The following is a 25,633-nucleotide window of genomic DNA, read 5'->3' as shown; positions in this document are numbered from 1 at the left end:
AAAAAGAATAAAATGAAAGATTAATTTAACCCCTTCTCACTCTCTCTCTCTCTCTCTCTCTCTCTCAAATGTCAGACACCATATTTCACAATCTGTAAACCATCTGTGATCTCTCATATCCTAGTCCTGACAAAAACCACAAATAAATATGATGACATTTTAATTTTCATTTTTCACTAACAGATTAGATCCCTGGATTCCATATGTAGCAAATTAAATGTGATCAATAACCTGATACAATAAATAGCGTAATTCTGAAGTAAACCTATAGTTAAAGTCATGCAGACAGCATGCAGGGCAGGAGGAGGGGGGGGGGAGGGGGGTGTCTGGGTTACCCACTCTCTTTTGATATATGTTTCATAACTATCTAGCTCAACAAAGATGAATGTTTGATCCTAAGATCTTCATGATATATTTTTTTCTCAGGATGTTACGAGCACATACTTCTCATAAATAACTTGAGTTTTGCAGCTGTAAAAATTTGGCTGATGAAATATTTGACACTATAGCAAAGAATCAAGACGAATAATTATTCACAAAGGAAATATGGGTAACCACATGGGTTACATAAAAAGAATAATAAAAATAAGTTGGGACAACTTCAATTAAGATATATCAAAAACAGAAAAAGAAACTGTACACTGAAAGGTTTAGACATGTGAGTTAATAACTCTCTGCTGGGATCAAACAAATGCAGTGGCTTGTGAGAAAATATCATCAAGCTCAAGCTTATCTGGCTCAACATTTTCATTTAAAAGATGTGGTTGGGACATTAAATTTTTATGTGCACTTATGAGCTTTGATGAAATTTTCTAGAAAAGGATTTGAGGAGTTGTTGGAAAAAATGAACAAATTGGGGAATAGGCACAACATAAAATATCCTTACATTTCAACTGCTGATTACTGATGCAGTTCACTATGAGGAACACAAAAATAAATAAAGTTAGAAAATACAGCTTAACAAAATGAACTAAAATTCAAATGAGAATGGAATCAACTCAATCAAAACTTAGGTGTAAAACACAACAAACTTTGCCTATCTGTTTTTTTTTTCTTTTCATCTAAGTATATTTTTAAGAAATTGGGCAACCATTATACATGTGTGTAACTAATGGCCTAGCATCAATCACTTTATGGAGAAGAACCATGGAGCTCCTACATATGATACACTCAATAATCATTAAAACAAGCTTATAACTGGACTACAATTGTATGCATCACTCTATTCTAATCTCCTTCTTCAATCATGAATACAGATGATGTTATTGTGTTATAGTAAAGTTCACATGCAGTACAGGTCAGTGCAGAAGGTAGCCCTACGCAGGCTTCACAATGGAATAATATGTTATAATCTATAAAATAGAATATCTTGTTAGATTAAAGGATTTCAACAAAATAATAGAAGCATGTGTACATGAAAAATCTTCTTTGTACTTCCTTAAATTGACCAATGTCAGTACAAGCAGAAAATGTACACATACAACCATAGAAACTGCTTGCCAAATACTGAAACATGCATGCACCGTCCCAGCTCAAACAAAGGTGTTTGAAATTCTGCTGATATGGTTCAACACCCCATGCTTCTATGTGTTGCGCATTTGGATCAAAACAGCTTACGTTTCCTCTTTAATCGTTCCAATGTGCGTTCTCTTTCGAGGCTTCGTACTTGTTGATCCATTCCATAACTTCCATAATATCCTTAACACATAACAGACAAAAAACAGTCATTCTCAGTTTCCTACGAATACACACAGCTACTAGTACCTTTTATTACTTATAAATAACAGGAATGCAGTCACCTCAGGTTTTCCCATGTCCCTTATTTACAATTTATATTCTACATTAACTATTTAATATTACACTAATGTATAAAAGGATATCTCTACAGCTAATAAGAATCTGCAAATTGTGTTGTATCCCAATACTTCCCCTTATTATGATCACGTTTCATTTCACACAGTTAACTTTACAGTAATAACTATATTTCCAAAATCTCAAACCAACATCCATTCCTTACACCCAGGTCTTTTTCCTATTTGTTGTTTATCTTTTTCAGAGCCATTTTCACATGAATAAAGGGCATTCTCATCACCCAGTCCACAGTGGCAGGATGTTTTTGCCAGGAGATAGCCCCAGCCCAATTAACAACACTCATCCTGACAGCTTGGCAGACAACACATGATTAGAAACCAAAAGCAGCAGCCTCTGAACACAAACCCCTCTTAACTAACTGGGTTTATGCCAGCTCACTTCTCTTTGAAATGTTATTTATGTGTGCTATCTTCAGTAACATAAGGTTGATAGGAAAAATGAATGCAAGCACTTCAAAGGTTGATGTGACTGTAATGAGGAAATCTGCTATGTGTTTTGGTGTGCTGCACAGTTTCCTTTCCTTTTACTGCTACCACAAATTTAAAACATGCCCTTGTCATTTATACATATGCTCAAACCATGTTTTTCATCGAAATCTTATTTTTCTTGGTCTGCTTATTTATAACCTTTTTTAAAGAAGAGAGAAGCTGTGAATTAATAAGCATCCATATAGTGGGGTAGCACTTGAGAGCACTTTACTGAAAGAAGTCTACACACATACCTGTAGAGTCTAAGCTATTGTAAGAGGAGATTGTTCCATTCTTGGATAGTTTGGTTTTTAGATCTGCTATATCAGCATCTTTTCCTCGTAATAATTCTTGAAGTTCTTGAATTTGGCGCTGAAATTATGTCAATCCCACTTTATGGTCTTATACTTTCATGATTCAAAAACACATCACTAACAAGTTGTATTACAAAAATAGACAAAAAAAACCCCTAACATTTAGGACATTTACTTCATATCTTGATTTTAACTTCAGACCCATCTGCTGCTGTTTAACAGTTGGCAGTGTCAACTTCTGCATGAAATTGTTGTCTGCCAGCCGCAACTTTACAGTTGGAGCCAAAAATCCATCAGCGTAGTAAAGAAAATTTGGTGTCTTCTGCCACAGACTTACTTCATACAGACTATATTGACACCTTCCATTACATTTATTACTACAAACTTACAGCAAAGGAATTAAACCATACCTGTGCTATAGTAAATTTTGCCTCCCATTCTGTCCTCTGCTTCTCTGCTGTGGCCAGTCTTAACTTCAAGGCAGAGATTTCAGCCATCAGGTCAAGCTTGTGTGTTTCTAAGGTAGATCTGCTAATCAGCTCCTATAAATATAATAATGCCACAGGTATTAGGATAATAGCAGTTTGCAATATGGAGATGCTGACTTAATGATGATCACAATGAAATATAACTATGGCAACGGTTTTATATATATTTATTTTTATGTTCGTGTACTTCAAGCATGTTTTTTTCCTTTTTTATTTCACACACATATTTCCAAAAATGTCTGAGTCAGTATTATAAGGTTGTGTCTAGTGAAGACTTTCATATAAAAAAGTGAAAATACAGAATAAGATCATATTTCATGTTCTACGCTAAGTTAATTTCATAACTCGAGCATTTTATATGACTTCATTTCCAGTAATTGGACTTCCTTATGTAACAGATTGGTTTGATACATTATATCCATCATATCAAATGTCAACATAAAAGTCATGACATCAATCTCTACAAGCCAAAATTACCCAGGGAGCATTCAAGGTAAACTGCAACCTAATGTTTCAAAATTGAATCAAATATTTTTTTCTAAGATGCATTGATCTTTAAAGTACAAAAATTACCAAATAGTGTTTATACTCAACACAGGTTATATCGTTTTTTATATACAGTAACAGATTTCAGTAAAAGAACACCTTAACTTCTCCTGAGAAAAACAAAACTGCAACAAGTACAGAGCAACTATTGTGCCACAGACCATGTGATAATAAGGAAAAAACCATTATGAAAGTAATAACACATAGTGCTTGTACCAAGATTATTGCTTTCTTGAATCCTGTAAATGGTTCATTTTTCCAGCGTTAATGGTGTTTATAAAGTTGTTATAACTTAATAACTAAGGATTTCCTGGTTACTGTACCAAGTCATATTACATTAAACCAAAAAGACTGGATTCCACTAGTCACATGAAATGATAGTTTCACACATACATATGTGCAAAAAAAGAACAATGGCATGAATCTCACTTCAGGAACAAACAACTCAATCCAGTGATAAACCAAACACCTGACGGAGTTGTTGAAAACCTGCTAATAGCATGAACCAAATAGTTATTACATATGTTTTAGACAATATATATATATAATAGTGCTGCATATAAACACGTTGCTCATTAAAATCCACACAATTAGTACCAAAATGTTTGATAAAATATCAAAATTTAAAAAATCCAAGAAATGACAAATATCTTTATGACAGTGTTAATTTTAAAATAGCTCATAAAATCAGCATCATGTTGGCTACTTGCCTTGAGTAAGTTTGTACTCACTATAAATTAGAACATTACACTTCAAGAACAAAAGGAAGCAATGTCTGCCTCAAGCCAAATACAATACAGATTAACCTACACTTACTTTATATAGTCTGACTCATATCCAATCCAACTAGGACTGATATATATGTGTATAGAGGGCTTTTTTGGTAGGAAATTGAACCAAACTGAGTCATCTGGGGCCAATTATTCACTATACACAGAGGTGCCATATGATACAACTGAATGCAAGCAGAGGTGTTCTGTCAGGCAAAACCACTGGCAGATCCAGCCTTAGAATGTATAAGGGTCGGGGGGGGGGGGGGGGGGGAGGCTGTGCATCCAGTTAATATCCTGTTCACCATCATTTGACTGACTCCACTTCATTAACAATATAATTACAGTTTTGCTATTCATTTCTTATGTACAACATATTGTGATATCTGTATAATGTCGCATAGTTTATTTGGATTTAGACCATTTTGGGTCTATCACTTCATGCACACATGTATATCCATTGGAGCAGATCATATTTAGAAGTTACAGGCACACAGTCTCACATGTGCACACACACACACTCACATACACAAACGTACATGTGTACTACAGTAATAAAGTCTTTCAATGCCACAACACTGAAGGTAAAGAGCCTATTAAGTAGCAGTAAGGCAAAGTCTATTCTACAGACACAAAACAAAGTACAGTAATTCAGAGGTCAGTTTAGTGCAGTAACTGCCATTAATGTGTAGTGTGCTACCTGTAATAACATACAGGATTACCTTCTAATACGTGATAAGATGGAGATTAACAGACCTAGTTAATATGACAAAAGCACTTTTAGCCCACTGAGAATTGGCCATATATAATTTGCCAGTGAACAAATCAATTCCCTCCTACAAAGGCTCACCTTAAAGTATTCTATTCCTTCCTAAGCACAGATAAAACTTGCCAATATTGAAGTTTGGATGTCAGAACCAGCCACGTCTGCCTGCATAGCCCTCTGTACAGCCACAACGAAACTAGGTCAGTTTTAAAGGCAAGCAAGTCAGGATATCAGGTGTCCCTACCTTCAGAAGATATGGCCATTAAAACAACTCAAATTCCAGGAGGTTTCAGTTCTGATATTATCCCACTACCACAGGATATTAAACATAACTGTTCAAGCTAATTCACCAAGAGTGCCAGCTATTTTTATATTTAACAGCAGAAGGGGCATTATTAATATATAAACTATAAACAGGGTGAGCACCCAAGCTGCAACATTCCCATCAGAATGTTACTCAAGTTTGTGTTCTTACCTTGAACAAAAGCTACAAGCAGGCACTGCCTTCACAACTGATCTGCAGTGGGAAACACATCCTTTTACACGCAATGAACTAAATCTAAGTCACGGCAACCTTGGCACTTCCTTCCTCTTCACTGGCTGTATACAATGTTGTCACTGATTACGCCTTGCAGCCAAACCACTGTGCCATAGAAAGTCAACTTGGCGGTGGCTCTTAACAGTGACATTAGTAACACCAGAAGACTTCTGTAGGAGTATTTCTCTCTCTCTCTATCTCTCTCTTGTGATATTAGTAATGTCTGTTACTCACATCTGACCACTCAGCTTTCAGATAGGCCTGGTATATATTGATTGAAAAAGGCCATATATGTCAGCTGCTCATAATGTAGTGAACCAACACAATAAAACAATATTTACGTCACATGTTATTACAACATCTATTCACACTCATTATTATTTTCATAATTATTATTCCAGAAGACCATGCTTTCTACTTCCTATTGACCTAGCTCTGATCTTAACCTACTTCTAATCCAATGACCATCGATCTAGTGTGTGATGGCCTCTGACACCGATTCTGTAGAATTAGATAGCAAAGCCCTAAATTAGTCACTCTTAATTAGAAACCAAAGAAGTGGCTCTTCTGCATGGTTCACAGAGGAAATCAATCATTCTAAGAAATTCTAGATGCTTTCTTATGTTCTACATTTACCCAAATCAGTTTATTTGCAAATCAATGCTTTTTTACAGGGAGAGAGATATATTTCAAACAAACAAGAGTTGAACACAAAAGAGTTGCTTCTGCAAAATACCCACTTCTTGGGCCTTTGCTAATTATAGCAATTTCACATTTCAAAGTGCAGTTTGAAATAGCAATTTCAGTGTGTTATTATACTGCTTAATTAAATTTCAGATTTTGAAGTTCATTTCTGCCACTGACAAACCATGTCCTCTGAAAAAAGCCCAGATGTAATAACAAGATCAGCTGTCAACCAATTAACGCTGCCTAATCAATACAACTGCCAGGCACTCTGTTTACCTTGTTCCTTAACCCAGCTAGCAAAGATGCCTTTTAGAAGCCAAACTGCTATCACACAGGAACAAGAGGAATAGAGCGACAACCATCTCTCCAGCAACTGATGTAGTGAGGTCTGAACCCAGCATGGCACCCACAGCAGCCAGACTGACTCACAGATTGATAGAAAACAACCCAATGCTATTTATAACATGTGCACATGTTCAATATCAAGAAATATACTCAGAACTACCTAAGAACACATTTTTCACTTGCAAAAAGAAATTTAAAACTATCAATCAAGCTTTTCAAAACAAGAATTACAAAGGGACCCTAATCCAGTTATAAAAATCCACTGATAAAAATGGCCATTGTTGGCCCTGCAGCCCCATGTTGAAGCAGCAAGATTTTTTTGGCTTTTAAACATCAGAGGTCTAAAATATGTCTTGGTAGTTAGTTTTCTAATTTACTCCCACCCTGACTTATTATTCAGCGTATACTTTCTTCAAACACTGACCATATGAAAACAAACAGCTGGTACATCTGAATGCAAAATATTTCAGAAAATCCCAAATGTGGCAGGTTTCCATTCTCATTCTGACCACACAATAACTTGATGGCAGATTTTTAAGAATGAAATCACACAGCAGAGATCAAAGTTCAGCTATTCATGCACAAAGTAAAATGCAGACCACAAATTTAAACAATCCCACCACATTCCTTCTATTGTATGCTGATACATGAGATTTTCAGCATAATAAACTTCCTTAGAAAGAATGCAAGGTCTTCTTTTTCAACTTCTACTCTTTGGACTAATCACTTCAAGTGAAAGGTAAAACTGTTCATTGTTGTTACGAAAGCAAAAAGCATAAAATTACTGAACGTGGATGCATCAGTGCCACTATATGCACTTTTAACCTTCAACTCTACATAGTAGCTATGGTAACGTCCAGTAAGGTTTCCTTAAATAAGTCAATTATGTCTTTTACGGTAAAAAATACAATACTGAATTCCTTTAAATTTGGTCACTTATTAATGTATTAAATCTATGGATAAAGACCATGATGTTACTAAGCCAGTATGGTCATACTGGTTTAAGGTCAATAGTTTTTTTGGGGAGTTTCTTGTGTGTATTTGTATGTGTGTTTATAAATAAAATAAAATTATTTTGCCCTAGGAAAATATCTTCTAACTCAAAAGTTCTTTTGTTCCTGAAAGGAAGAACCAGTTTCAAATTTCATCCAGAAGTTACTGAGGGTTTTTGATAATTTTTTTTCTTAAAATGTCAATTGAAGCTAATACACCAAAAGAAATCTGCATAGTATTTGTTAATATAATTCTACTAACTTTGCTGAACATGTTATTACTTTAGAGTTCTAGCTGCCTTATGAATAAGGGTCAGAGCAGATATCTGCAGCACTTTAAATTACAGTTGAAATGGCACAGGTTTTCATCAAGCTCCAAAATCCAAAACAGTGGCAGAGCCTAAAATGCAACCAACATTATCCATGAATGTAATCCAAACCTAGTGTCAAACTATAAACAAATCATCTGCACTCAGGTTACTTCTTAACACTTCAATATTTCCAATAGCAGCACATGAAAGGTATTAAATTGCACACCCTACCATCATTGATGTCATAATCACAAGCACATTTTCCCTGTCTCCAGGTGTAACCATCACCCTGCTATTGCTTCTACAACCAGATCTCAGCACATCCTTCATAATGGCTTGGGTGTAAAATTAGCCGTTTGACTAGACTGAACACAAAAGATGCCTCCGCAGTCCAGGGATAATACAGAAAAAGAACCCCTGCACCTTCTAAATGTCTGCTATTTGTGCACAAAGACAACACAATTTCATGGCAGATGACATATTTCAGTGCTCTAAGAACAAAAGGATGCTTTGTGCAAAATAATCTCTGGGGATGAAACCAGAGTCCATCACTGGGAATACTGCAATTGGAAAAATATGGAAGTTGACACTTTTCCCAATTAAACAAAGAAGAAGGTTGAAAGCTCCTGGTTCTCCCAAGAGGAAAGCCTGATGGATTGGCTGTACCACAGTATTTTTTAGCCAAATTATCACAAGCTTGTTGTTGTGTTCACAATTCAACATATCACTTGCATTTCACAGGAAATTAAAAAGAAGGATGATTATGACAGAGGAATGAATGTGCTCACACTGGCTTTTTGTGGCGAGTTCATCAAAATTAGAAGGCTTTAAGACCAGTTAAAATGAGCGGTACTAACTCAGATCAACTCAACTTGACTAGAAACATGATATACGTTACCTTTTAACATTTGTTACTTGACAGAAACTTCTCTTTGCCCAAATGCAATTGCTTTACAGACAAAACAAAGAAGAAAAAATGCATTTTACCTTATTCCCCCTTCTATCACTCTAAAATAAAAAACACGACAACACAAAATGATAAGACTGTTATCTAGCCTGTTAGTAAATACCTACAGGCATGTATTGAAATACTTGACAATTAATTTCATTCATCATCTCACTTAACTCTTTCGATATACACACATGTTTTATTACAATGTCATGGAAACACTACACCTCCAGCAAATCAAAATGTCCTACAAAGGCTCTGTAGTGAAAAGGAACAGGCGCGCAATTAAAATTTTAGCAAATGATGGATTTTCCCTGTCGTCATTAATTTCAATAATGACTTAATGTGTTAGCCATGGCTGATGGCGCACTTCTACAGGACAAAGAGTGAAAAAATGCTTAATTAGGAGACTCTTCACAGAGACTTGATAGGCTAGGGTCAGTGGGTCAGTCGACAAGGACAGCGAGTGTTAACTCAAAGGCAATCAGTTAAATGCTAATAGCTGAGATTGGGCATTAAAAGCAAAATCATGAATTCATTATGCTTCTTTAAATAAACCACATACTTTACATCTTAATCAAACATCAAATGTTGTCCTCATTGACAAACAGAAAACACACATATATATTAGAATCTTGTGTAACTAGAAAAAATCTGATATTTCTACCTGACAGACAGGTAATAATAGAGTATCCCATACATACCACACCAATGTAGCACACGTTCTTACAATGTTAACACCACCTACCTTCTCAGCCTTCTGTTTCTTTTTCTTGCGAAAACTCCGAAACATTGTGTCAAATATTCTGCCAAAGTAAAACAACTATCAGAAAGTTCCTAGAAGATTCCTAGTAATGAAGAACCAAAGCAGAGAGCAGAGGTGGATGGCTAAGGCAGTAACAGCAAGCTGGATGCTCTGTGGTGAAGAGAGGTAGACTGTGCTGAAGGTAAACCTGACTCAGTGAGGGTGTTCTATTCCTGTATCAAGCTAGGATGATACACCTCAATAACATCCAGTCTGGCCTAGGTAATAGGATCACCTGGTAACATGCAGACTGCAACAACAATGTGTTTACTTCTCAGCCTGAGGCTTTTCTAAATAAAAAATTCAGCTGAGTTGAAATGGTCCCAGTCTTGTAAGTCTGAAGTGACTGCAGTGATATATGGTAGCAGTAGAAGTATGACTTGGTCACGCGTCACATCACATAGAGACTTGATATATATGTATGGCTGCTGCTTGTCAGTGAGAGACATAGGTGGAGACTCAAGGTTATCCAACACGGCTTAAACTTTCCTGGAATAAACTATGGATCTTTCTTAAGATGATGTTGTCCCTTTCATAGAACACTGTTTCTGCATCCAGAAGTTGAAAGTTGTTCTTGCTTGTGTAGCCAGCCTAGCCAGCCAAGGAGTGGTAGGCCCCAAGCTGATGATATGCCTTGGTAGATTAAGCACCACTAATCTGATGTGTTTTCATGCGAGGAACCATTTAACCTCAAGTGTCCTCACCTTTCTCCTTGAAACTCCACTTTCAGCTATATCCTTTCACCGCCTCCTTACCACTTTAAATATCCTTGACTTCTCTGCCCAGTGGGTTGATCCCGTTGATCCTATATACACCAGGGCAGAAACCTGACTCCTCCTTGTGTAATGTTTCGAAGGGATTCAACTGATGCTGACCATGCAGATCTTCAGGTTAAACAATAGGCTATTGTTATGGTTTTCCTCTCTCTGTAGCTACTGTATCTGTCAATAACTTCTGGCCTGGCAAAGGGGACCAGACACTCAGGCAGCATGTAGGGTATAAATTGTTGTAGTTTTGCTGCAATCTCTGTATGTAAACTGTCTATCAAGCGGCATGTACTGCAGTCATTAAAAAGCTTGGGTCCTGGCATTGGTTGGTGAGAGAGGAAGTTTTAAATGAGACTACTGTATTCTGCTGCAGGCTAATGGCAGCCTGGCACTGTCACACACTAACACACACCACATGAATACCAATCCATTTCTCCACCAACTTTGTTTTATGTGCACAGGCCCTATTGTGATAGTCTGTATTAATGCCAGGCTTTTGGGGTGCTATCACTTTTTTATCTTCAGTGTCATCAAATATCAATGTACCAAAATACAGGACACATGTGATACTGGTTTCAAGTGCCCCAATAGATTGTAACAAGTACCCTTCAGCTCTGCCATCTGACTCTTCCAATTAGCATTCCAGTAAAACTAGGTCTGTTGGTTCATGTGAACAAGTATTTATCTTCCATCAAATTAATGTGATTAGATTAAATAGCTCTATTTATCAGAACTCCTCACTTTCGTTCACAGAAATCCACACTAGCTAGTCCCTCATTTGAAGAAATCAGCTGTTGCACCTTCAAATCAAATTATTACCATAAATATGCCATGTCATTAACCAATTTTTACATATGCATGTCATTGTCTATGCAAACAGCTTTTGGCTAACGTGAATACAACTATCCACAAACAAAATGTTAGATTTCCTTAACTTCACACTTGAACAATTTTCTTCTCCAGGAAATCACCCAATGGTCACACTTCTTTTACTCCTAGATTCTTCCACTTTCAAAAACTTTCTTTATGAAACCTGCAGACTCCTTGCCTCCACTGCACTATTGTCTGCCTACACAGCTAAAAGAACAATTTGCCATCTGCCAAAATACTCCAAACATTCCATGACCAAATACCATTTCAACAATTCCTACTGGATCTTTTTGTTAACATCTGAGAAATCTTATCAATCAGCGGGGAGCTAGTAATTTCCCACTCTTAATCAAATGAAATCCTTAGCCAAAGTATATAATCCCTGCTGAGTGAGTGTACCTTACCATTTTGTTTGTAAGAGTGTAAAGACAAAGACATTGGATATCCTTTGGTTTTAAAAATAAACCTTGATTAGGTGGGGCTAACAGCTGGCAGTCTTGTCTTTTACATGACCAGGAAAGCCAGCCATCTTAACATTTCCTTCCTAAGGTCTTTATCACAATAAAACATGGTTCATTAAAAAACAGAAAAGTAAATCATATGTTAAAGATTTAATCTTTGACTCGATTGCCAAAAATATTTTCAAAAATGGTGAATTTTCTCTGGATTAATTTTCTCTCTGATGGGTTACTTGCACCCATACATTTCAAAAATAGCAAATGGCCATTTTCCAAATGTTTTCCACCCATTATTAATATGCAAGCACCAGTTTGCCAAAGGGCACACTGATGCCCTGCTCCCATTACCACAACTGAAGATAGGCTTTTATTATGTAAAAGTGAAAAAACATCCGAGGCCCCTAAGAAAAAATGTGAATGTAGAGAGGAAGAAATAGGGGACTGTCGTCACATATTAAGGTTGAAAAAGAAAAAAAATTGACCTTAAACTATAACTTTGCACATTTAACAGTCATAAAAGCTTACTGTCTGTGAAGAAATAAAGGTTTAAGTCACAAAATTGCAGAAAATTACGTTCTGTTTTTATATAATCAGGTGTCAGCAAAAAAAAAAGTCAATTCTCGTTAAGAAGATAGCTCAGCCTACATATTCAAACTTTTTCTGTCCCAACATGACAACACTTACAATAAAGTGTAAGGATCAATCCCATTCTATCTAGTATTACATATTAGTTAGTGTGTCCTTTGAAAACATTCTACAGAAATATCTTCTGCCTATATAATCAGATTGGAAATTTGCGGGGGTGTAATTCTGTTAACAGTGCCTGTTTGCATCCAGGGAGTTGACGACTGCTAATAAGCAATGTGAGATAAAAAATATACCTGGAGTACATGGAAAGCACCTTGTGGCAATCAAATTACACTGTTCAGAAATTCTCCACACAAGGCTACCAGTGCTGTCCTAATGATATTCATTGGATACAGCACAACATTAAAAACAAGTCTAAAAACAAAAATTACTTCACAAACACCTTTTATGCTAAAATAACTCAAACAGGACAGGTTAAGACCTAAATCCATGAAAATTATTGACTCTCCTCCAGTTCTGGGACAACTAAGCAACAGGCAATCAATTTTTGCTTTCAAAAGGATTGCAGTTAAGATCAATTTGGCAAATCACAACACCTTCTTGCCTGAAGTTACATGACATAAAAGAGTTGGGCCTATAAATCAGCAAGTTTCTGAGACTGGAATGGCCACATAAAGGCTGTCCAAGGTATAACATTATTTCCTATTAGAGAAAGATAAAAGTGACAGGGAAGCTATAAAGGCTTTTCATTAACCTGAAGGTGCATATCTAAACATTCTTTCAAAACCGTGTTCTGATAAGGGTTTCAATCAAAATATATCAAGAATTAATGAAATTTTTCATGTTAAAAAAACATAAAAACACATTTGGATAAAAAAGGATTTTGCCAAATTCTCATGCCTGAATTGCACCACTATTCTAGTTTCATTAGTGAACAGCATTATTGCATTCTTAAATACTTTGGGACTTAGGACTTTGAAAATATTCAGTTACAACTCACATTCTGTAGTCTGCCTTCTGCTGCCTTGTTATTGGATATGGTCCTCTCCAGCTCACGAATTTTCTCGGACTGCATGTCAACTTGGTCTGTGAGAGCACCAACCTGCAATTCTAAATTTTCTTTCTCTCTGTGAAGATCTCTCACTGTGTCTTCAGTGTTTCCAGCTGGACTGAGCTGACCATTGGCCTACAAGAAATAAACAAAGAAACATTAGATACAGAACCTGATGCAAAATCCAGACTAATTTTCATCACAATCATGGCAAGATAACCTTCACTGCTGATACAGTCTCATTTGGAAATAGGGATAATAAGACCAACAGGACAATATTTTTCTAAAAATATTTTCTAAATTAAAATCCAATAACTCATCTTTAGATGAACTAAAGCAACCAATTTTATAACTATATATAGAATAAACTTATATTTTTTATCTTTTTCAATATCCAATTTATTATTTGAGAGGAAGGGATAACCATTAGATTTCTAGAATTACAAACAAATGATCACATCATCTCAAGGATTACAAACTATACCTAGTTCATTTACAATTTAACACATTCGCTTTTGGCTGAAGATGGCAGAGAACCACTGGAAATTTAACATATGCAGGCCACAGACCAATGTAGGGAAACATTGTAAATGGACAATATACCTGTAATTACTGTAACATCTTGAAGACATCTCAAAGTGCATTTTGCATTTTAAAAAAGATCATTTCATTTCAACATATTGCAATCTCACCAACCACAACGCCGTACAGAAATCACAACTTACAAACATGATGCAAAGAGCAATGTTTCTGCAAACTAATTTCTTTAACAAAAATAAATGATCAAATATATAATATGAAATTTTTTAAGACAAAACAAAAAAAAAAAATTATAAATTTGAATTTCCTACCACTTGCTGCCAGTACACTGCTTCCACAGCTGCCACAATCAAGTGGACCTCCATCTTAGAAATACCTCAAAATCTTGTTAAAATGAGAAGCTTGCTAATGAAGTGGGTACTTATACCAAACCTCACTGACCACCAGCACCATATGCTGCCAGATGGGATGTATTTAAGAGGCCCCAGGAGATAGGTTGAGTCACTGGTGATCTACTTTCTTTGAAAGTTTTAAAAATACCATTAACACCACATTCCTGTGGCCACCATGTGTCTGTCCAAACTTGCACTAAAGCCAACTAGAAGATGGAACCAAATGGCCCTTTACAACATCTTCATTCCAAAGCTAGGAAAGCTAACTTCTACAGAAGATGAAGCCCAGCGTTTCCTAAGTTTCCAGGTGACTCCAGGTTTAATTTGCATCTAACAAGAAAGCTATGAAGATTCTAATGCAATCACCTGGCAGCTGGTTTTAGTGGCTGTGCTGCACTGTAAAGTACCTGTAACAACTAATGACCTGCAGCTTTCAAAATATCTTCCTGCTGCTCTTCCACTCCACTATTTTATTATTCTTGTTTAACCCATTTTACTACTTCTGCAGTACTTAAACAGTCCTGAATACAACACTATTAATTTTATCCAAAATCACTGTGTAACATTGCAATATATCCCCCACAAAATGTTTCATTAATATAAACAACAAAAAATCCAATTCTAAATAGATATAAATATGATTAAAACTCACCACTAACCTGTTGCCATATATTACACACCTGAATTATAACAAGATTAAAACCAGAAAACCAGGACGAAAAACCATAGTTGGATAATGATTAATCTGCCCTCATTTTTTTCCAGTTGCTAAATCTATAACAACTTTTATTTCTTGAAAGTTTTTAATTTTTTGGTCATGAAAAACTACACCTTGAAATATACTGAATAACTATCAGTTTACTGGCTAAACAGTTCCAGGTCTTTGTATCTATATCTTTATATTCCAGTTACAAGACTGATATGTGAACTTGATCCTACAACATTTCATTAAAAAAAACTTTCAAGCTAAATTATCTTGATAAAGATCCCTATGCTATATCTCAGAAATGAATGTACATACCCCATGCCTTTTTCTTCGTCTTGGCAAAGTGTTATAGTAATGCATGTAATACTGATAGTCCTCATCCATCTTATCCATACTGGTAGGAAAATGCTTATCCAAGCTCTAGCAAATTGTCTTTCTTCTGGGAAATATTATCTAAATCTTTCCAACTGAGGATCCCTAGGTGCCAACAGATATCTTCCAATTTCCTTTTTTTTTCTCAAAAAGAACACGTAATGATCAATCAGTGCCTTAGTCCAATTTTCCCCCCTGCTCCCTAATAGCATCAGCCCATCAAGCACTTTTCTTATATTGCTTGCAACATGAAAACTGTACCGGATGAGAGAGAGAGGATGCTACAAACTAATGCCCCAGTAGATCAACATAAAACATGTGTTGAAAATAACAGAATAATTACTGCAAGCCTATAGAAGGGCGACTTTGCAGTGGACTTTTTTTCATCACCTCCACCAATCTCACAGGCATAAACTAAGAGTAAATGGAAGGAAAGCATATCTGCCGATGGCCTTTAAATATCTTATAAACATTTTAAATTGTCTATACAGATGGAATGCTAGATTGGCTAATTTACCGCAGAAATAGCTCCATCTAAACCTAAGGTGTGTGCCAGGCATCTGTTCACCTATCTCTCTGATAGTCAACTGCTGTGCATAAATCTTGAATACTAAATATGGACCAAAATATGAGATGCTCCCACCTTATAGCCCAATAGCTATGGATGAAAGGGAGACGATGATGTTAATTCCTATTTATCTTTAAGATGAAACACTATTCTCACATTAAAATCAAAATAGATACAATTAAATGCTTTATGAAATATGAATGTGTTTCTTAAGTGGATAGCCCACTAGTTACCTGAAACAATATGATTGTCTGCTCTGACGCAAAAGTGAAACAATATCCTTTCTGTGAAAGCACGGTTTATGCTTTAAGTTAAACTGTAGCTACTAAGTGATTCTCAAAATAGTCATCAATGAACACGGGGCTTTCTTGCGCCAAATGTAAACTTTCTTAGACTGTCATTAATGTGAATACCAAATTCAATACACTGAGGAGTGTGCAGCTTTTTCATTTCCTTCTAAACTCCATCACTCAATATAGCTTTCTTCAGAACAATAAGCTTCTGTTACAACCTTTTACTTAAAATTGTGTATTTCTTAATGATAAAAAGTATTACCTGTCAAGATCAATTGCGAGCTGTCATAAGGATTTCATATTATTCATTTCTAACTTCTTCCTACAAACATCCATCAACATGAAACAAGTATAATTAAGGACTTGAGGGGAAATGATTCTGCCAGGGTTGGAGAATGCAGCATTGCAGTACAGGTGACACATCTCACCTAACACAACTGCATCTGTGATTGCTTCAATCTCATCTCTTTTTCCACAGAGAACAATCTGCTACCAACAAGCATTTTGATGATCTAAATGCTGCTATATTCAGACGACCTCATCAGATAATAATTCTTAAAGCCCACATGTATAACTTCTTAAAAAGCTCACGTAAACAGTCCCTAGAACAAATACATTATGCAACTGTTTGAACCATGTTATTTTTTTATATACATGATGCAACAACAATGTCAATCCCTTTCCTTGTATATCTGATAGAACATATGATATAAAGTGAAAAGATTTTTCTCATAAATTCCAAAATGAGCCTGATGCTACATAAGTGAAATCTCATAATAAAACAAAAAACTAATCTAATTTCAGAAGAGCTTGGACAAAAAAAAAAAAATCCAGGGCTGGGATGTTTTTGTAAAGACACAAATTATAGGTAACAATCAGAACTGGGCATTTAAAAACTAAAACATGTTAGGCACCCCTAATGTGTCTTCTCTGAGGTTACATATTTGACAAAACTGCACTTCTAGTAATATTCTACACAAACCAATAATACCAAACTTTACTGAAAAATCAATCACAATGTAACTATATACATCCTTTTACATCCCCCCCCCCCCCCCCAAAATACGTATCTTTGAAAGAGAATGCAGGGCTCAACCCAGCATTCTAACAATTCCAAGACTAGGTATTATACTTCTTATAGATCTTAGAGTTAACTAGGTTTTACCTTAGTTTCTGGTTCCTTCTGTCCATCAAACCAAGACTTCAGAAACATCACTGTTGCAATAGGAAGGTCCTCCAAGATCTTTGATTTGTCAATAGATGTCTCTAATAAGTCTCTGAGATCTTCTACAAGCTGTAAAGCTCGTGAATTCCGTCTTTGTGACAAAGATAGCTTGGTCGGATTTTCTTCATATCCATTGATGGCGTTAAAGTCTATGTCTAAACCAGACTCTAGAAGCATTAAAAAAAAACAAACAAATTTCATATTATTAAGGTTAAGTGGTGTATATCTGACACACTGTTTTATTAAGATAGCACTTCAATTTCTATGTTTAAGGAATATTTCATGTACATGCTAATAATAATAATAATAATAATAATAATAATAATAATAATAATAAAATTATTAACAAAATCAATTAATTAAATAATAATTATTAATATTATTAATAATGATTATTATGTAAGACTGCAACTGATAATCAATTGGTTTAAAATGATTCCACAGCAAAAGAAATCTGCAAAAAAGCTATTTCTTACAAATAGGAAAGCTATTATTTCGTGATCTGTCAATTAAGCTTATCACGCAAATGCTTATGAAATGTGGAATTCTACTTACTACTGCCTACATGTCCTGAGAGAAAATTAAGTACAGCAGAATTTGTGCAACTTATTTCAGCCATCAAATATAAAGTAGGAGGAAAAATGCTATAGTTTTTTAAAATGTATAAGTGTATTATAAATTACTGGTGTCTGTTAAAAATGTTTTCCTGATTTTCAGTAAGTTTCCGTGGACATGCAAGGATATGCCCATGTCACACCAGAGAGAGCTTGGACTGCTAAATGGTATGAAAGAGAATCTCATAAAACAGTTTCTGTGTTTAAGCAATAAGAAGACTGCAATATAAGACATAGCTGAAGAGATCTGGACAAAAAGGTTTCATTGTTTAAAGGGCTTCAACCACAGCTGCTGCAGTTCTATTATGTTCTTCATGATTATATTTACAAAAGGTTAAAGCATCTCATGGGACATTAAGTTGACTTAACAAAGGATAAACCCATTTCTTTTTACCTTATTTTCACCACAGTCTTGTGTCTATGGTCTCATTCCCAATAAAATTGTTCTTTGTAGATTGATCCAACTTCATGGGGACTCTCGCTGAACGCAATTGGTTTAACAATTTAATATGCCTCCTCCTGTTTCAAATGTACTTGAAAATAAGCAGCTTTTCTGTACTCTACCCCAAACAAGGAGGCTGCGTTAATTTAAATTTGTTAATCTGACTGCATTCAGTGAGAGTCCATGTGAAGTTGGGTAAGTCTACGTAGAACTATAGTTTCATTGAGAACGAGCCTCATTATTTTACTTTAAAACAAATGGATACTTCGGATAAATGACTAATTTTGCCTAGTTCCCTAGTACAAAAACCTTGCTAAATAACACCTACATTATTTAGAACTATGCCATACTACTACTAAAAAAGAAAGTTGAAAAATTGTTATCAAACCCTCTAAAGATGCCACATTAAATACTGGCTCCATTGTAAATGTTATCAATTTAAGTATCATGGGGTTTGTTTCATCAGTCATCCATCTTATTGCATGCCTCCTATAATTATCTGACTTCACATTCATTATCTGCCCAGGAAACAACTAGCTCTGCCTGCAAGATGCTAAATGTAATCATTTGATATTTAACTTCTTAATCATCTACATCTCTAAAGAGATGAGTTGCTATCTTGCTTCTAATATAAGATAATGCAACAAATCTTAGTACAAATTGCCATTACATATCATGTGAAAAAATAACTTCCATCTTGGTGATCTAAAGAGACAAATCATGTGATTTTCACTGATGGTTTTTCTAAATACTTGAGAATGTACATATACATTTTTTTTATTTGGAACTCAACAGTGATGGTCAGTAAATTTTTTTATGATTTTAAAACTTCAATCCTTTTCACAACTTGTGGTACAGGCACCTGTATCAAAACAATTAGTCTGGTCCTAATACGTATTTACACTCTGTGTGTGTGTGTGTGTGTGTGTGTGTGTGTGTGTGTGTGTGTGTGAGAGAGAGAGAGAGGGAGGGAGAGAGGTTGGAGGGCTGTAACAGACCAATTATGATTTAATTTACTACCAACCCCTTATTATCCCATCCATCTCCTGCAGGGCCTGTGCAAGAACATCATTGACATCCTCTGGTTGCTGATCAGCAGCCATCTTGTGAGACACACTTCACACTACACTGCCGGGTGCCACTCCGGTCTGCCAGATGTCTCCACTGTCTGCAATATAGGTGTCCCCTGATGTCAGTGTTATCCTGTACTGCTAGGTGTTATCCTGTACTGCTAGGTGTTATCCTGTATTACTAGGTGTTATCCTGTACTATTTGTTGTTATCCTGTACTATAAGGTTTTAACCTGTACTGCTAGACATCAAAGGGTAATCCTGCACTGCTTGGTGTCACAGTTATCCTGCAATGTCTTTCCCGCAACGATTTCGTTGTATACTACTCTTCTTTACAGGTGTACTCTAAAATTCCAAGATTCAGTGAACTGCTGTCAAATAGGTGATTTGATTCACCAGAATGCACCACATTAAATACCCACTCTTGTCTTAGCAAAACTGGTCCTGCTGAAAGAAAGAAAAGAAACACATAATATAAATTATCATTCTTTCTACTTCACATATTAACCTATAAAACTAATTTCCTCTTAATTATCCGAGTAATTATCAGAAACCAAAGCTTTTTTCAACTGTCATTACTATATAGAAATCAATAAACAAAGCAACAGACATCCAGTACATGTCACTAAGAATTATATAATTTACCACTAACAACAAAACTGGCTGACCATACCCTCCAATATGTCATATTAACAAGTAGAGCTTAAAACCTTGAGCTGACACTTCTATTTGTGGCACAACTAATACATTGTTGCATGACCATGAATGATGGATGCTAATATAAATTCTCACAGTGTTTCACAATAACTATAGTATATAGCTTCAAATGTGCTAGTTCATTCATCTCTTTAAGTTTTTTGTCAAGATATGACAGAGACCTTCTTGTCCTTGTATGAACACCCATGTCCATTAGTCCACCTACCATCACACATCACCACCCATAGGAAGCTGTGCACTAGCATGACCACAGATACATGTTCCTAGTGCAGACAACAAAACCTGTCATGAGAATCTGACCAGGTGAGGTGTGAAAGGGCACCTTACTATCAGATCTCAGTCAGTAACCCAGCTTCTCAATGTTACCCATCCACATACCAGCCAAGAGTGTCATACAAATGTCCTCAACAGGCCTACATGTCTTCACTAAACTGTCTCTTCAAGCCATATAACCACCTGTAAGCTATCCTTCACTGATCTTAAGGTGACTAACAAGCATCAACTATGCCTGTTGACATTTTAATTGATACGCATCTTAAAAAACAGCTGTCGTGATTCTGCTAGAACAATTGGCATTTTCTATATATGGTATCTGCTAGTTTCTTGATCAATATAGTGCTGAGGAGCATACCTTAATAGTTATTCCTCCCAAAGTATTCCTTAAACAAAAACCTTGAAAAAAATACAGGTTAATATCTGAAAGAAACATTGCTTCAGTACTTATACTTACTTAGGTTGAAAACAAAACAATATAGCTTAACTGTCACCGGAGAAGTTCCCCTCAGTAAGTAAACATAACTAAACTTGATTAATCATAAGCCAGCACCATGTGCTCAAGAAAAACTCATTTAAAAAATTCTTGATCTAAACTTTTCAACTAATTATGAAGGCAAGGCAAAACATCTTAACGCCAGTTTCTTAAAAAAGGGTCATAAGGTAGATGATTAAATTCTCATTTAAAAAGTAATTTGAAAGGGCATGGGCTATCAATTTTATAAACATCTTAAAGCTGAACAACCTCTGTCTTAATTCATGCTTCTGTAAATTCTGCCTTATATCATCTATCTTTTTATCTGTTCCATGAACAAAAAACATGAAAACCTGAACCTATTTCAAGTAATATAAGACTACTGTAAGACTTTTTAATAAGCTTATTTTTGTACACAATCTGAAATCAATCCTATTATTCAGCAGGTAAATCATGAAGGTTTCAAGCCATCTTTTAAGAAAACACTGTAAGTAATCTATCTATCCACATTTGGCCTACAGCTGGGAATATGTCTCACTATAAGTTACTGAAATGCACAGTTGCAATACCACAGGAGTGAAAAAATGTTCTACAAAACTGCACACTGGAAAAGCCATAGACTATTCGGAAAAGCCACAGTGTTTGAGCTTTATGGAGTACAGGAAAGGGCACACTTAAGTTAAATACATTAAACAGTGTAGCGAACAATCAATCAAATTAAATAGTTCCATTAAATTTGACTAGTGCACACAGGGCTGAGAAAAATGAACAAATCTGTACCATTAGTTATGAAATACAAGTCTGCCATACTGAGCTAGAGGGTTACCATGAAAAGAAAGGCTGATCAAAACATATGAGCATAAATTGAAAGTAGTCCAGTGTAAAACTAAATTTATGTATCTCAGACATACATACAAAAAAGGACAGAGGTAATGCCCCTAAAAATCTATAATAACTGCCAGACTGCTTGGCTGTGGTGTAATTAACCCATAGACAGATCAAATTCATAAATTCACAGTAGAGGGAGTTTTGTGTCAATAGCTCTTGGTGGTGTAAGTCAGCACATCTGTCCAAACTGAAATCCAAAAATATGAAGTGAAAATCCATGCTGTACCAGGCTGACCCTCCCTAGGTAAACATCACAATGACAGTAAAAGCACGGGATGAATCTATGGCAGACTTACTGCTCCTGTCTGCGGAAAGCGAACTTTCTACACAGAACGCCTCCACTAATTACAGCTCCTTCACTCCTACTTGAGCACTAACAATTAATCATTTCTTAAATATTTTATGTGATATGCCTCATGTAAGACTGTCGTTAAAAAGCATAACAAAACGAAGAAGCAAAATGTATATATATTGTCTATACAAACATCACAAATGTAGCAATCACTCAGGATATTAATAATTTCAGTCTGTTTCAACTAAGCCTTATATCTGAACTCAATGTATTTTGTATTCCCTCTCATGTTGGTAGAGCATCAGTTAGATGATGAAATCTTGCCAATGGCCAAGACAATGAAATACACAGAGTTAACTGCTCCACTTCCAGTCAACAATGAGACAAATATGAAGTAAGGCCACACTTTTTTATTTTTATGGATGACATCCTCTGGGGACCCCGAAATCGGTGCGAGAGGGCGAAAAAAAAAAAAACAGTCCAAAAAAATAAAAAAAGCTGCTTAAGTAAAGGAATGCTGTCAGTACACAGCTGGAAACACAAATTTACCACAAAAACACGTACCAAACTAACAATATGTCTTTATCCATGCTCTCAAAATATTAAAGCATTGTGAATACTTCGTAGAAAGGTAAAAAAAAAAAGTCATGAATAGACGGGCCCGTAGCCAGGGGGTTAGAAAGAACCACCCCTTTTGCTGGATAAAGGTCCACTCTGGGTAAAATTTGATCTAGATACATTAAGTTTTTATGGAAAAAATGATGCTAAGATATGCTTAAAGCAATAATAACTCTTCCTTTGAGATTCAAAAATCCGCATGAAATACTTTGTAAACAACGCATGGAAATATATTCTATTGTATTTTACCACTAAAACGGCCGTTATTGTAGGAAAACTAAAATCTGTGCTTGTCAATAGGGCTTTCGATCCCTTTTTTCCGGTCGACAAGTGCATTCGTTGCTAATGACGTAATGGTGTCACGCAGATTCTCGCGTTCATTCGAGACCAAAATAACATGGCAGGAAACCCTCAGGCGTAAGTTGCGAGTTTTTGTACAGTGCGTCGGATAACGAAAAGCCCAGAATGGCACACATTGTGGATATAAATGCATTTTTAACAAAAAGACGAATATATCTCATGAATCTTATATAGTGTTGTTGTTGTCTGCTTTTCCCGCGGTTTTAAGTAGGTCACCAGTGACTTTGCAATGTCAGAGAGAGCTCCGTCAGTTAAAATCTCTTAAGAGATTTTAACAAAAAACCGTACGTTTAGGAAAAAAACCCTGGATTAACTTTGAATGCAGGAATGGGGTCGTTGGCCATTGGTAAGTACGAGAAAATTGCCGTTTTTTTCCAGGAAAATCCTATTTTTGGCCAAAACGAAGAGTTATTATGACTTTAATACTACCAATTTTATAAAAGGTCATTTCGGTCGATGCCATTTGGTCTACTTCGACTCACATGAAGCACCCAAACTGTCGGGTGGCCTGACCGACCTACAGCCCACCAAATACCTCGACGCCCTGTCGACCCTTTTTTTCGCTCCAAATAACCTGGTATGTGTTGCTTTGGACAGAATATCACTGAAATTTTCCGGGCGATAATTGCTGGCCGCCGCCAGCTTTTGCATTATTGTAAAAAGTTGGATATCTCCATGCCCAATATCAATGACATAACAATCCAAAACGACGGCCCCGTTCTCTTTATGACTTTATATAATTAATTGTCCTGTAATTTGAAAGTAATCCTAGAGATGAATTTGATGGCAAAAGGGCCATATTTCCACATGGCAGTAATACGCATGCGCAGAAAGCACATTTTCCGGCAAATTCAATAACGACGTTTGCGACAACCGACTTCAATGGGGGGGGGGGGGGGGATGATTTTTTTTTTTTGGAGAACGGACGAAAATTGGTGCGCGCGCAGGATGTCATCCATAAAAATAAAAAAGTGTGGCCTAATGAGAGCCAAGTTCAAGTTACCCAATGGGTAAACACCACACTGATGAGATGGGCCACTTCAAACGGGTGAGATCATTACAATCACAACCCTCAGACAATACCATGATGCCAATGAGGTGTTGCAGTCACAGCCTGAAGACACCTTCATATAGTATGATGCTGTAACAACATAACACTGTAAAAGAAGAACAAAGGCACTGTTACATCACTGCAATGAGACATGATAATAATTTTACTATGACATCAGGATAAGTATATGCCTAATCACAGCAACATAAACTAACTGCAATAATTATAACTAGCATAACGAGGATATATCTATCTTAGGTTCCATAGGAACAGCAGGTACTTCGACAAACCAGAAAGCATTCTCCTACTCTGCATTATGTTGCTGACAGTGTCAATCAATTGTTCAAACATCTTATGTGTCTTTCTAACAACAGGGTAACAGTCACAGCAGCCCCTCATCTCCCAAATCAATATCCCAAGTTGATTCAAGAAATAGACAAATATAATTTTCCACTTATCTGATCAATAGATGAGCAGGAAAAAAATGGAATGATTAGCAGGTAATACTGAAGTCATTTCATACAGATACTTGTTTGGGATGGGCCTGTTCCGTCAAAAAACATAAAAAGACTTCAAAATACAACATCAACACCCTATCACCCCATTTCCATAGATTAGATCGACCTACTTTAGATCGACCTAACTCCCTGGGGGTTCACGCTAAATAGTTGTCAGCCGGGCGGACACGAAAGTAAATTACCCTCTTACAGCTTGTAGTAGGCGGGATGGACATTTAAGTCGGATTATCTGAAAGTAATCTAGTGAGACTCCCCGCGGGGATAGATCGATCTAAAATGTATGGGAATAGAGCCTATGATTATTCTTATAGCCTTTACTACACTTCAGTATCCACCTCTGCATAATGCATTCCTTTCTACACATCTATGCTTTAGTGATCTGACGGAAAAATATATATTTAAAGAAAGCTAAAAGGCAGCATGAAACTCTGTCCTCCAGAGGATTACATAGTGAAATTGCAGATCAGTTTTCAGCAGTTAAGACAATTATATATATTTATATATCTTTTTTTCCAAAGATATCTAAAAGCTGATCATGCCCACCGCTCAATGGAAATACACCCAGCTGTTTTTTCAACAAACATAAATTATAATACCCTTAACGTGTCTTGGAGTGAACTAATTACCACTGTCAC

General features: G+C 36.0%; 1 protein-coding gene across 14 annotated transcripts in view; it reads right to left on the bottom strand.

The window, feature by feature from the left end:
- The window catches only part of LOC106172761 (liprin-beta-1), a 40,390-nt gene that overhangs the window by 9,446 nt on the left and 5,311 nt on the right, over positions 1–25,633 (bottom strand). For 5 of the 14 annotated variants that reach the window (XM_087001126.1, XM_087001153.1, XM_087001156.1 and 2 more), the window contains exons 2-8: positions 19,761–20,253; positions 17,621–17,847; positions 13,534–13,719; positions 3,064–3,195; positions 2,594–2,711; positions 1,618–1,698; positions 887–916 (exon numbers count right to left, since the gene is read on the bottom strand). In XM_087001126.1, the coding sequence (XP_086857252.1) occupies positions 887–916; positions 1,618–1,698; positions 2,594–2,711; positions 3,064–3,195; positions 13,534–13,719; positions 17,621–17,847; positions 19,761–19,839 (853 nt within the window). In that variant the 5' untranslated portion in view covers positions 19,840–20,253. Of the gene's footprint in view, positions 1–886; positions 917–1,617; positions 1,699–2,593; positions 2,712–3,063; positions 3,196–5,307; positions 5,449–5,698; positions 5,866–9,793; positions 11,616–13,533; positions 13,720–14,435; positions 14,505–15,537; positions 15,631–17,620; positions 17,848–19,760; positions 20,254–20,728; positions 20,749–25,633 lie in introns of those variants that run through there. The other 9 variants (XM_013553626.2, XM_087001148.1, XM_087001160.1 and 6 more) reach the window with 9 other exon arrangements.

Source organism: Lingula anatina, chromosome 1 (genome assembly GCF_051362555.1).
Source record: "Lingula anatina isolate TDL-2025a chromosome 1, LinAna3.0, whole genome shotgun sequence".
In the NCBI taxonomy this organism is placed as follows: Eukaryota; Metazoa; Brachiopoda; class Lingulata; order Lingulida; family Lingulidae; genus Lingula; species Lingula anatina.
Note: the sequence above shows the minus strand (reverse complement) of the source record. Positions and strands in the feature narration are given on the sequence as shown.